General features: G+C 42.5%; 1 protein-coding gene across 1 annotated transcript in view; it reads right to left on the bottom strand.

Annotated features, from left to right (window-relative positions):
* ARID2 (AT-rich interaction domain 2) overlaps positions 1–11,735 on the bottom strand; it is a 95,805-nt gene extending 84,070 nt beyond the window's left edge. The window contains exons 1-3 of the mRNA XM_026050263.1: positions 11,595–11,735; positions 11,341–11,434; positions 10,109–10,206 (exon numbers count right to left, since the gene is read on the bottom strand). Of these exons, the coding sequence (XP_025906048.1) occupies positions 10,109–10,206; positions 11,341–11,434; positions 11,595–11,686 (284 nt within the window). The 5' untranslated portion in view covers positions 11,687–11,735. The remainder of the gene's footprint in view (positions 1–10,108; positions 10,207–11,340; positions 11,435–11,594) is intronic.
* Between the last annotated feature and the right edge of the window lie 1,928 nt (positions 11,736–13,663).

The following is a 13,663-nucleotide window of genomic DNA, read 5'->3' on the forward strand; positions in this document are numbered from 1 at the left end:
TCCAGATCCCATACATTCGACTTCACAGAGAGCCTCCAGACAGAGACAGACCACCAGCAGTTTCGGTCCAGCTCTGAACAGGGCTAACAGTCTCCCTAGGCAGAACCAAAGGCAATTCCACGTGGGCAAACCCTGGGCCTACACGGGCCTCAAGTCTTAACTAACTGCAAAGTTCTGCTTTCCATTGAGCACACAGAACTGCAGACAAATGACATCTCCAACTCCACTGCACATGAAATATCCATACACAGATGGATCTGGACATGCAGGGAAGCCAGGTGCTTGTTTGTGGTTATATGCAGAATGCTAAGATTAATTTCTAAGTCAGCTTTGTGTTTGACCTTACTTAATGCCCACTTTCTTCAACAGCTGCACTTTCTGTAAAACAAAACTAATGCGTTTATTAGGGGAATGAAAGCTGCTATAGAATAGTAACATTTGTTCACTGATAATGTAAAAATGATAGATCTAAATAGAAAAGAATCTTATATTATTTAAGAAAACAATTTTTCTAGAAATGTAGTTATATTTTGATAATAACATATTGACTAGAAGACATATTAATGAAACAGCTCTGAATATGAAAAAATGTTGTCCCTTAGTATTGTATTTTGATTTTGCTATCTTGCACGCTTTTATTACGATTCTATACACACTGATTAATGTAATATCTTTCTAATAAATTACTTCAGACGATGATTGCCAAGGAACAACAGACAGAGAGACGTGAGCGACAAGGAATCCCCCTCAGCTCCCATGCACACAGGAAAGGGTTTTCACACTGGTCCAAGGGGGGAGCACCAGAGAAACCAAGCGAGGGGGAAAACGGTGCCCAGAAAGCACATCCAAAGTTTCCTCACAAAGAACTATTATTTGTATTATATACAGTGCATAGTATTAAGAACAATCAATTACCACATTAAACTATTAGTCCAAACTGTGTGTATTTCTGTAAGAAAGAAGAACATCTCACAGCAATCCAACAGATTAATATTGCTCTGGAATTTACTCCCATTTACCACAGTGAGTACAAGGCTCTATTATAAAGTATACACTCTAGAGACCAAGATAAGGTTGCACATTTAGACTTAAATTAGGTCAATCCTGACTTTTTCAGGTATTTACTGTGCAACTGTAGCATTATATGAACACAGACTGTTTATTTTAAACGTAAATTTCCCTAGGTTTTCATAGATGGTATTGGGGAGAGAAAAGTATTCCAAGAAACAGCTCTACAATCTCCAGTGTTCCAAAGCTCCACTATCTTTCCTCAAAATTATGAAGAACATACAATAAAAATTCTATAACCCAGACATGTTTACCTGGCTCCTGCCTGGATCCTACAACATTCAATCAGGGTCACCGGAACCCAGATGCCCTCGAGCAAATGAACTCTGTAAGGGAAGTCCCGCTCTGAAGTGGCTGTTTTGTTTTGTTTTCCCATGGTTTTGTTTTAATATCAATATGGTTAAAAAAGAACACACTGTAAACACATTCTATATCATAATCATTGCTGACATACTTGGAATATACTAAATTAACTCCCCCAACCAATTAAATTATTATCATTTCACTTAAGTCCCTGGCAGGTATCCTAGAAAAATGGTTACCCCAACCATCCATGTCCCAAGAGCCTACGTTATTGTAACATTCCTACAAAAAAGCTTCTCCAAAGAACTTGGAGAGAACTGCTGCCTTAGCTGGTCACATGACTTGGTGACTTAGAGCGGCGAATCTCTGTACATGGATTATCATGGAAGCCCAGCAACCTTTGGACTGGAAGGCACAGGCCACCCAGCAGACGTCACAGCATGTAACAAAGGAGCAGCACGGGCGGCCCTGCGGGTGACCCATCGGAGCCTGAAGCAAGCAAACACACACCAACTCCAGCAAACACCCCGGCACAACAGGTCCCTCTCAATCAGGACGATCGTGTTACTAAATAGCATTTGTGTGTATTTGAGGAAGCTATGGACTGACAACCGAGGCTGTAAATTATTCTAAAGAACTAACCCAATAGTTGCTCCTCGCCCAGCAATAAAAAGGGGGCAATAAGACACACGCACAGAGTTTGCTGCTGCCCAGAAATGCTCCAGCGCATCGTTCGCCAGACCTGCACTCTGCTGTGATTACAGCGGTACCCAGTCCCTCCTTCAGCAGGGCTGGCCCGCTCCAAATTACCCCGAGCTAAACTAAATTCAAGCACACATTCAGTTTAAACATAGGAAAAGTAGAAAACTCAGTTTCACAACTGTTGCTGGAAATCTCATCCGTGTCTACTCAGAACTTGAACTCATTGCTCCAAGGAGACTGTATTTTAGATCTGATGCCTGGCTCACTAATCTAGTACTTCAGGCAAAGCCTAAGCTCACTATTCTGGGTACCATCTTGCTGGTTTATTATCCTTCCTTAAGATAAGCTTCTTTCTTTCAACCATTCCAATATTTCTCTGCTTAGGTATCCCAGGTTTATCTCTTCCCTAAGGAATAAAGATTGTTCTTCCTCTCATCTATGCTACTTTCTCTGCTTCTCAATACTACAGAGGGCAAACAGATTATGAATAGTTTTATTTTCCTCCTATATTCTTAATTTATATTCATTTTTGAATATTTAAGATACGACATAGAAGCATGAAGAGACACAATCCTCACACTAAAAAGCTTACAGTCTCACACTTCTCCGAGATAGGTAAACAAACATCAGTATATCCACTTTGTAAATATGAATAAAAATATGGCAAATGATTTAACTTAGGCCACAAAATAAATATGTATCAGACTGATAACCAGGCACAAGATTTTCATGGGATCTCTGGCCTACACCCAACTCCCTCTGTGAACTATGTAAACTTCTAGCAATGTGGACTGGTATTTCAGCTTAAATGGGACTGCTTGAAGTAACCGTCAGACACCCCTGACGCTCTAAACCAGCATTTCAAGAACAAAACAAAGCGCAACAAGACACAAACAACCCATTCCCATAACCTGTGACATCCTTTGTTTCCACAGTTTTGTAATTCCCAAATCACAAAACTATCCTCTCCCTTTGCCCCAGCATCTCTCCCTCCCTACAGTGTTTCCTCAAGTATTGATTAAAGAGGAATTTTGAAAGATGGCACGTAGCAATATCCCCCTGTATGGATGGTTTGGCTAAACTCAGGAAGAGGAGAAAATGTGCCCGACGGAACTGGATTCTAACATTATAAAAAGAAGACTTTACTGCATTTGGATTTCACTCCCATTTAACATTTACTTTCATGGTCTTGTGGTCTGCAGCTCTAGTATCTCATCTCTAAAAAGAATAAATTATATTTGCAGTTATACAGAGGTTTAGCTGCAAATAAACAATTCATTAGCTGCAAAAGAAAGAAAACTGAAGAAGGCTAAAACTCCCTTTCTTAGCACAGGCTTATTCTACTTTACTAGGGGAGCAGCAATCCCATTGCACTCCATGCACTTTCTTGACCTGTAACGTGCTGACCATTTTTTCAGACTTAAGAGGTTACCACAGCTATTAATATTTTAAAAGTACAAATTAATTTTGATATTGTTTCAGTTCAAGATTATAAAATGGTCTTAATATAAACTTTGCATCGATGATCAGAAAATTCAGTAGGTCTTCAAGTCATCAACAATTATTATAGTGCTTCCAGAAACCTATTATTCTGAGATTATTAGTTCTGGCACCTGTCTAGGTGGCACTTACAACACAGACTTTTGAGTTAAACAATTACAATTCCGCACAGCACTCCCTGCCTCCTCTCCCACCCCTCAAATGCACTCATATATTCCAGCTTAGCAGCAGAGATCTAGGTCATGATTTCTAACAAAAGACCTGCAGGAAAATAATCAGGAAGAGGAAGTGTTAACAGACACCTCACTAATTCTTCACTAAATTTTTCATCATTAGGAGTTCATCCTCAGAACGAAAAGCTTAGAAACGTGGTAGAAGCCAAGCTCATCTGCGTGGTATTGCCACATAATTCTAAGAAAAAATACTTTTATGGTAGCTGTGTTCCCTTTCACCTGCTGCTCCCTTTAGAAAAGGCCTAATGCAAATTTCATAGCATAAAAGTTGCATTAACTTTTGAGTAGATTCCCAGCCACTCTGGCAGGAAGACAACATCCATCCAAATAAATAACCCATATTGAGAGACATTCTGAGATTTTTAACAACGAACATATTTAATGCCCCAAAATAAACATTTATAGCATGAACATTAACTAGCCTTGATTGCAAATATGTCAACTATATTATTACTGTATTACTAAAACAAATTTCCCCCTCCAACTACGTAAATATCACTTAAACCTTAAAAATGAGGCCTCAGATGTCTGACCGAAACACGTGTCGTAATTCTTATCTTGAGAATGGAAAAAAAAAAAAATTTTTAAAGATATAATAAAAGTGTCATCCGTACATTTGTTTTCTGCCCACTGTGGAATTTGTCACAAAATTCAGTGCAACAGTTTTCTAAGGTGCAGCCTGTCGTATCGCAGCAAACATCTGCAGCACTGAAGATGAAAGCTTCATTTCAGTGTCATTCAAGGACTGACAGATCCTGTAAGGTCACCGGGTCCATTTCTCTGCCAGTCCTGGCTCATTACCTGTTGCACGTGTATTAATGTCCTGACCAGGCTAGTTCTGAATGATCCATGGGGTGGGCTCCCCCCATTCTGCTTCACATGCTGTTCAGTAGGTGCATAAGTACAGCTTAATCTTAGCTTTTCTTGTGCTGCTATCTGCTTTGAATTTGCTCCTTCACTTTCATCTCAGCTTACACTTTAACTCAGCCCCTTGCTTTATTTAAATTCATCTCCCTTTTAAGTACTCAGACCCTTCAAAATGCTTATCATGACCATTTTTTTAACTCAAAATATTCATTTAGCCAAGCAAAACATATTTATGTCTCTCTCTCTGCTTTGTGTTTAACAAGTCAATCCCTCCAGCCTATTAAAGATTTTGTTGCTCTTTTCTAAACTTACCTCAGGCTGCCCAACTTGTTGCAGAGGTGCTGAAAGTAAGGCAGTACCCCAGGTACAGTCACGCAGTCTTACAAAACATTAATCTTCACTTTTTTTTTCAACACCTCTGTGGATGCAAGCTAAACTAATTCTGGCTTTTACAAAGTCTCTATAGCATATTGCAAATTGGGGCCTGTTCTTCCTGTCAGAAGCATGCACAAGTACTTTTCATATGAAAGAGAGTTTGCTGCACACAACTGACAGGATTATCAGGCCCATGGTATCACTTCTGGCCCTTTTCAGCAATACTGCTTTCCAGGTTATTCCCTTCCAATGAATACCTGTTTTGGATCACTGTCCCTCAGATGTTTTAGCTTGCATTTTCCATACTAAATCTCATTTGTATCCTCCAATAATGTGTCTCATTTCTTTAGACGACCTTTTTTTTTTTTAATTATTTTTCTGCCATCACTTCTGTTTGCAACTGTTCCCAGATTATCATCATCCACTAATGTCATTAGGGTGCTATTCACAAAGTTCATCAATACAGACATTAAGTATGCCTAAAATGGCTAAATTTGCCTTGCTACATGTGTATGTAAGCACTCATGTTATTCTTTCAGACCTTAAAACTGCAGTGACTCACCAAATGTATTATACATACTGTCCTCTATGTTTGATAATGGTTCTTCATGCCTTTTTTCACTCAGATGATTAACTAAATACATAAATAATATGATAATGAAAAAATGGAAAGATGTATTTGAATTTTAGTAAAACATGTAAAATACTAATACAGCTACAACTTTCCCTTAGTCCACTAGGGCCTTGCCCCTTGTCATCAGACCTGGTGAACAAGTCAGTCCTGTGCTCCTCCATACTCTACTCACGGATCTAGGTACAGATGTTGCTACAGTATCAGATGCTAATTTTAAACTCTAAACAAGAACAAAGGCCTTTTTTTTTTAGTAGTAGTTTTGTTTGGAAAATTCCAAGCTGCTTATTCTTGTTTTTTCAATATATGGTCCATTTTAATAGAAATAGTATTTAGAACCCCCACAAAATTATCTAATTCTTCAGCTTATGTTTCTTTTTTAGTAACCAGTACTATTATGCTGTTTCCTACTGGCATCTTAGAGATCAAATGACTTACAAATACCTTCATATGTTTCCAAGTACTCTCTCCATTTCTTGTCAGCAACTATTTCATATCGTCCTGACTTTTAACTGCTCGCACTTTATCATCCTATTACATATGTAATTTTAGGAAGCTAAGAATAATAGCCTTCTTTATAACAACTTTATTCCCCTTCTTATTTATAAACTGACTTGTTTTCTCTCTAATTCCACTTTCCATTGGCACCTAAATATTTACAAAAACATATTCTTACTCACTTTTAACTAGTATTAACCCATTTCTGTGGGCTTCACCAGCTTACAACACACACTTGCTTCCTATCTTTCAGAAATTTTTTGCAAAAATTCAGAATGAAGCATATGCCACCTGACGGTCTACTATTCCTTTCACATAATTCATCTTAAATCATATAAATAAAAAAGTAAACTGATTTTTTTATTTTTAAGCATACCTAACTTGCACATTTAGTTTATAAAGTCCCCTATCTACAAAGAATAGATGAAGACCCATAAAAGAAACAAATGCATCTCTTAGGCTTACAGGAGGACTAGTAGAACCTTACACACACACACACACACACACACAGTCACATCAATTTTTTGTAGGACTAACCCCATCAGCCATTAACATGAAAAACAAAATATTTCATGTTAAGTTCCCTTTTACCTACTGTATGTTTACCAACCAACAGAAATATAAAAGCATGCCTGCATTACCAATATTCACATTTATTACCCCATACCAATGTATTTTCATAACATTATAAAATAATCTTTAGAGAAACATTTGGAAAATGCTTGACTAACTCACCTCAGTTGAGATGAAACATCTAATTTGCACTACATTCAAGGGAATTACCTACAGAACTACATTAACAAGTAGAGTCTATCAATGGTTATCTGCACTGTGGCTTTTGACTGCTCACTAAGAACCACAGTGCATAAATTACATCACCTGTCAGCCAGCTCAAAGCAAGGCAAGCACAAAGTTTCAATAGTTGAGACTTTCCCTATTATAGATAACTTTTTCCAGGAGTATAAAAAAAAAAAAAAAAAAAAAAAAAAAAAAAAAAAAAAGAGGGCAATACAACAGAAAAGGGATGGATGAGACTTGCCTATCATACATTCAATTATCATCTATGTATAACCTGGCAGAACTATATCAGAAATTTAAGACTCAAATCTTTAATGAAGACTAATATGCCAAAGAGATGCAGAAAATTCCACAGCAATCAAAATGAAAACTACTTAAACAAAAAAGATGCCACACTTCACAACTGCCCAGGAAAAAAAAAAATGTTTTGCACAACTTTTAGCCAGGAAGACTACTAATGTGATACAAATAATTCAGCTTTCTAAACTATTTAACCAGGAATTTTAAGTCAAAATGACTGTGTTACTAGAGATAACTTAGCAAAACAACCAAGTGGTCCATGGAGTTTGAGATCTTATCTCAGTCAACATGGTATGCGGGATGTTTCACGGAAAGAAGCAACCTTCTATCATCACAAAACATCACAGATTCAAATTTGCAAATATATTTGTGTAGGTGCACATAACTGAAGCCATCTGAATACAACAGGATTGTCTGCCATGCACGTCTCTAACTTTATAAGCAAAGATACAATGTATGATTGGATAAAAATTTATATTAAAGTTAACATGCCTCAATATCTTTGGCTATGCTTGCAAATTCACTGCAATAGTGAAGCCCACACTAGAGTCATACCCTTCTTTTTCCCCAAAGGTCAACAGTTCACTAAAATCTAGTCCTATAAGGAACCTCAGTTTATGTTCTCCAACAAACACAGATAAATAAAATTCTTTAACAAAACCATAACTAGAGCATATTTTTGTGTTTCCCTATAACCAACCCCCTACATACGAAAGCTAAATGAAGACTAACCTAGCAGATATGTAAGCATATATGTGTGTGCATACATATATACATATATATATATATAGAGAGAGAGAGTCTCATCATTGCATATGGATGGAGATGAACTCATCTAGGAAATACTTCACATAAAACTTACACTGTATTAGAAGCAATAGTGAGTGAAGCAATAACTCAAAAAAGCCGAACAACAGCAACAACAAAAAAATACAAACAATCTTGACAGTGTATTTCAGACTAGCCTGCATAAATCAGATATTATACAAAGCAGGCTTTTTAAAAATATTCACTTGAGCCATTTATTCATGTTTTCTTTCTAAATTCCACATAAACTTTTAAAACTTTTCTTTGCGTGTCACCATTCATACACACCTTTAGCAACTGCATTTTTAAGAATCTGTCAATATCAGCATGTTGACAATAAAAATAATTTTTTGTGGGTTCAGTCCAAAATTTAAAAGTAGTATCTTATTTAAAATAGATGGCTATTGTATGGCTAAATTACCATTGTTTTAATTGTGTTAAGCATCACAACATATAAGCATATTCAATATGCATATGCAATATAAACAACATATGAGCTTCTACTGCAGAAAATAGTAGAACATTTCTAAAATATGTAAATAAAGGTTAAATAAACCATCATTTTGCAAATGACATGTAAAATCTAGTCAAGTTAGAGAATATATGTTCCAACAACAGAAAAAAAAATCAAAACATAATAAAATTTAAAAAAAAAAAGAACACTCTTTCCACAATCCAACATATCTTTTGCAACACTCTCCCAACAGTACATATTACAGGAAGAAAATAAACAACAAATCCTAAGACATCCTAACACAAGTTTCCCACTTCATTCCTAGGCCTACTAGCAATCACAAGCTTTGCTAAAGCTACTAACTATGGTAATTTTGTTTCTTGCTCTGGATATTAAAGAAATCGTACGTCACCACGCAGGAAGAAAAATTTAGTAACTACAGGTATGTGACAGAGGCTTCCCAGCCTTCCCTGTAACTCAAGAACTGCTCCACAGTGCTGTGAACTCTACAGCTTCATGCTGGAAGTCAATCTAGGACAACCAATAGAAAGTGCACCTGTACAATTACTGCATTTCCTAATTCAGAAGGCCAAACCCGAGACAGAGAAAGCTTGTGTGCACTCACAACACCAAAACACAAGTCCAAAAGCCCATGCACATTTTGTACAAACTGCACAACTATTTTATCATTAACTGCAATGAAAAAAATACCACACACATAATCCGAAAACATAAAACTGGATTCCTGAAACACTGTACACAAGGCTTCATTCTAAATTAAATTACTCATATAGGGCATCTGAAAAACCTGTACATATGACATTTAATTTTAAAAGCTTCAAAGAATAATCACCACAAGTTAATTGAAAGTAATTTCTAAAAATAAAATAAAAAAAATAGTAAATTAGCAGCAACACACAGAGTTATTTCAAGTATCCAATATAAACTACATGCTGCATTAACAAATAACCTGTATCACTTTAAGGAATGTAATCTTACTTTTAAAAATCACAGAAACATGATATTTTTCCAGTAACAGAAAAAATATATATATTATTTAGTTCCTTGTACTCAAAAAATAATGGCAATGCTTGCTACTATTAATTGATAACAACATGATTTACCCACAACAGCCTATCTTTCTGTAGATTCAATTTCATTCAGTGTGTAACCTCCCAGAGTAGTAAACAAGTTTACATATATGCACACATCTCACTGCTTCAAAATTAAACAAACTTTCAGTAACTACATTAATATGACCTCCTAGTAACTGTCCTTTAGCACAGGCATTTGAAAATAATCAATAAAAAATGCTTCTGACATATACTGCTTATATACTTATGATCCCTTAAAAGTTTAACGTTTACAAACGCAAAATACAAATATAACAATTGCAAAAGACAATCAGTTTTCACCGATCACTGCACCAGACCAATGAGAAATTCTAAGTTATTTCTGTTTCATTTTATTGCGTTTTTCAAGAGCTGGGGTATTTTTATTGTTGCACACATTAAAAAAAAATAAAAAATCCCATCCTCAATAATACTACTGCAAGAGTTTGGTGGCACTTACCGCAAGTAATACTGTTTTAAAGCGAAGGCAGCGTTAGAACAACTTCTGGGAAAGTTAAACTCGTCTACAATTTCTCCCCACTGATTCTTCTCAGATACCTGTCAAAAAAAACAACACACAGGCCGAGATACACAACGTACACGTAAAAACATCCTCCACGAGGAACATCACACGAAGAAACACACACTTCCACGAAGCAAATAGGTAAATATACAGAAAAAAAAGACATAAACATGTAGGTATGTGGGATATAGGGCTGTATTTCTTATTGACAGTCGCTAATATTCCTCCTCCAGCTACAATCCTGCTTCCCGGCGGCATTAAAAATACTAAAAAAATAAAAAATAACATAAATAAATGGAGGGGGGCCGGCCGGCAGGGCCGTATTGTTTGGGGGGTTGTTTGTTTTTGTTTTTACTGCCTGGACAATAACCAATCGGGAGTCCCTCTGTCGCCCCCTTTTAAATCCTAACGCGGTCCGTTAAAACAAGAAAAAGGGAAAAAAAAAAAAAAATAGGCCCGGCGAAGTTTAAAATGGGTCCCGGGCGGCGCGGCGGGGGCGGCCGCGGGGCCCCGGGCGGCGGGGGCGCCGTCCCGGCCGGCCCCCCAACACACGGGCACGGGCACACAGAGGCCTTTCTTTTGAGGCCTACATTTCTGTCCCCAGCCTTGAAGCCTAAAGATGGCTATTTGATTACACACCGTCTTGGGTGCCCCTTTTGTTATTTTTCTCGGGGAAAGGCCCGGAGGGCAGCGCCGGGCCGCCCCCCCGGCGCCGAGGACGGCTTCCTAGCCCACGCTCCGTGCCGATTATCGATGTTAAACATGCCCGCTAATTTTGAGTTGCACTGAAACTGCGCTCCGACTCGCTGCCCGGCTGCGCGGGCGAGGGAGACACGGGAGCCTCACGCAGCAGCCGCCGCCGTGGCGGCCCCGGGGCGCCGGGCCGAGCCCGCCGGCCCTCGCCTCCCCCCGGCCGGGCCGGGGTAGGGGCCGGGGGGGCTGCGGGGAGCGGCGGCGGCCCCGCGGATCCCCCCCTGGAGCGCTCCGCCGACAAGGCCGAGGCACCAACCTGCCTGCCTGCTTCCTCCTGCCGCCCCCCACCTTCCCTTCCCGGCTTTAAATAGCACCGATCCCGGCCGGCCCGGCTCCCCCCGCCGCCCCCGGGGGTCACGGGAGACTTTTGGGAAGAGGTTAGTGGGAGGGAAACCCAAATTAAAACTTCCACTCACCTTCCCAAATCCGCCTAAAGTGGTGACTCTGGTGTAGAGAGCGTGAAGATCCAGCTCCTTCCCACCCACCACAGGGATCTTCTTAAAAGGAGACCTGCCAAAGGAGATACACACAAAACACCACAACTTGTCAGCTCTGCCCCCTTTTCTCCCCTCGCTGGGGCTGCCGTGTCCTTCAGGGAAGGGGCTGGAAGTTGGATCCAGTCGGTTTAAAAGCCTCCCCCCCTCCCGGTCCATCTCCCCATTTTCCTCACCCTCTGCTGTGGTGAAACTGCCGCAGCTCGTCCAGGAAAGCGAGTCCCTTTCTCCGCTGGTCTGCGTGGTTTTTACCCGTCGAATTTGCCATTTTTGTAGTAAAAAAAAAGGTGTTCTTGAAAAAAAAAATCCAATTAAAAAAAAAAAAAAAAAAGAATACCGACGACAACAACAACAATCCCCGGCTCCTCCTTGTCTTTAAGAGACCCAGGTGCCCGTGCTCGGCCGGGGATCAGCCATGGAGAGGGGCTTGCTTAAAAAAAAGTTTAAAAGGAATAAGGGCGCCCAGAGAGTGTGGTAATTGCGAGTCCTGTCTCCACACAACACACGGGCGGCGAGGCAGGGAGGGGAGAGGGGCACCTCTCCGTAATTCCTCCTCCCGCTGCCGCTGCCTCTCTCTCTCTCTCTCTCTCTCTCTCAGCACCACGAACCCAACCGATCCAGCCTGCACATGAGACTCAACATGGTGCTGCTGGATCACACAATGAATTGGGTTACTGTTGTGGTGGGGTGGGGGGGGCGCGGGGGGGGTAGGGGGGGAGCCGGAGTGAGGTACTGACAGTGTGTGTGTGTTACGGACGCGGCTCCATGCAGCCTCCCTCTCCCTCGCTCGCTCCCTTCGCTCGCTCTCTCACACACACACGCTGCGCGGCGGCGGCGGCGGCGGCGGCGGCGGTGGCGGCGGCAGCGGGATTCACTTCTCTTCCCTCTCAGACAAAAAGATCTGAGGCCGCCGTGCTCCTGCCTGGGCGAGAGCGCGACACAGCGGGCCCCGCCGGCCGGTGGCGGTACTGCAGGCGGCCGCCGGCGCGGCGAGCGGCAGCGCCAGCGCCGCCGACGAGTTCCTGGCGGGGAACAATAGGCTCCTCTCTCGCCCGCCCGCCCGCCGCGGGCTCCTCCGCAACGTGCCGCAAACTTCGCGCGCACAAAGCGGCGCGGCGCCCAAACGGCCGCTCGCGGCGGTTCCGGCCCGCGGGCCAGCGGCGGCTCTGCCCTCGCTCGCTCCCTGCCTGCCGCCCGGCCTCCCCGCCCCGTGGCGGCAGCGCCCGCCGCGCTCCCCGCGCGCGCTCCCGGCGCGGGGGGGCCGCAGGAAAGGTGGGCTCGGAGCGCCGCGCCGAGCCTTTTAATTGGACTAAATCAAACGCAGTGAGTGCGGGCGGAGGGCGGAGCGGCGGCCGAAGGGGGCACCGGCGGAGCTCTGACTTTTGAAAAACTTTTGGGCCCCCGCCCGAGGTGGCTCCAAGGGCAGGAAGTCCCCCCGCCCCCCCGCAGCCGCTGCCCGCGCCGGAGAGCGGCCGCCCCCGGCGCTGGGACGGTTGAAACTTCCCGCAGAGGGACGTGGGGCCCTTGTCCGGGCCTGGGATGCCCCGCGTGGGCGCGCGGGTGGGAAACGGAGCCCTGTCCTCCCTGGAAATACATATGTGTGTGTTTATTTCCTTTCCCGTGGAGATAGCACGGCCCGTAGTTAACTTCAGGGCTGCCCCGGTGAATCTAGGCCTCATGGCCGGGCTCCTCGCCCTCAACAGGCGCTGGCGCCACGCGCTGCTCCGGGCCCGGGTCCGGCTCTCACCCAGGGATGGAGCCGCAGGTGGGCACGGGCCTGGGCCCCCGGGGACACGTTTGGACCCCACAACCCATAGGCAGAAATGCAGGGCCGCAGCAGGCCCGCGGTTTCCCCTACACACAGGTCCCTGTTGAAGTCCGTGAGGAACCGTGTTTTAAACTCAATGGCACATTATGGCCCCAAGTGAGCACTTAGAACTGTAATTCCTTTCTACTCCATGGACTAACTTAGTTCAGGAAATAAAACATGTATTTTTTAAGCAGCTTTTTCCTTCCTCCCTTTTTGACTTGAGTGCTGTTTCAGCCCGACGATAACCATAGAGACAGCGAGATCTAGTAAGATGCTTGGTAAGATTTGCCCTCGGGTCGCACTCATGGCCAGGGGGGCAGGAGGAGGAGGGATAGAAATCTCTCAGCATCAAATTAATACTCAGCATGGAAAGTCACCCTGCGTGTGTGGACGAAGCGGCGGCGGTGTGAATTTTGGGGCAAGAAGCGCAGTTAC

This window comes from Nothoprocta perdicaria, unplaced genomic scaffold (assembly GCF_003342845.1).
Source record: "Nothoprocta perdicaria isolate Ctin4 unplaced genomic scaffold, notPer1 scaffold_67, whole genome shotgun sequence".
In the NCBI taxonomy this organism is placed as follows: Eukaryota; Metazoa; Chordata; class Aves; order Tinamiformes; family Tinamidae; genus Nothoprocta; species Nothoprocta perdicaria.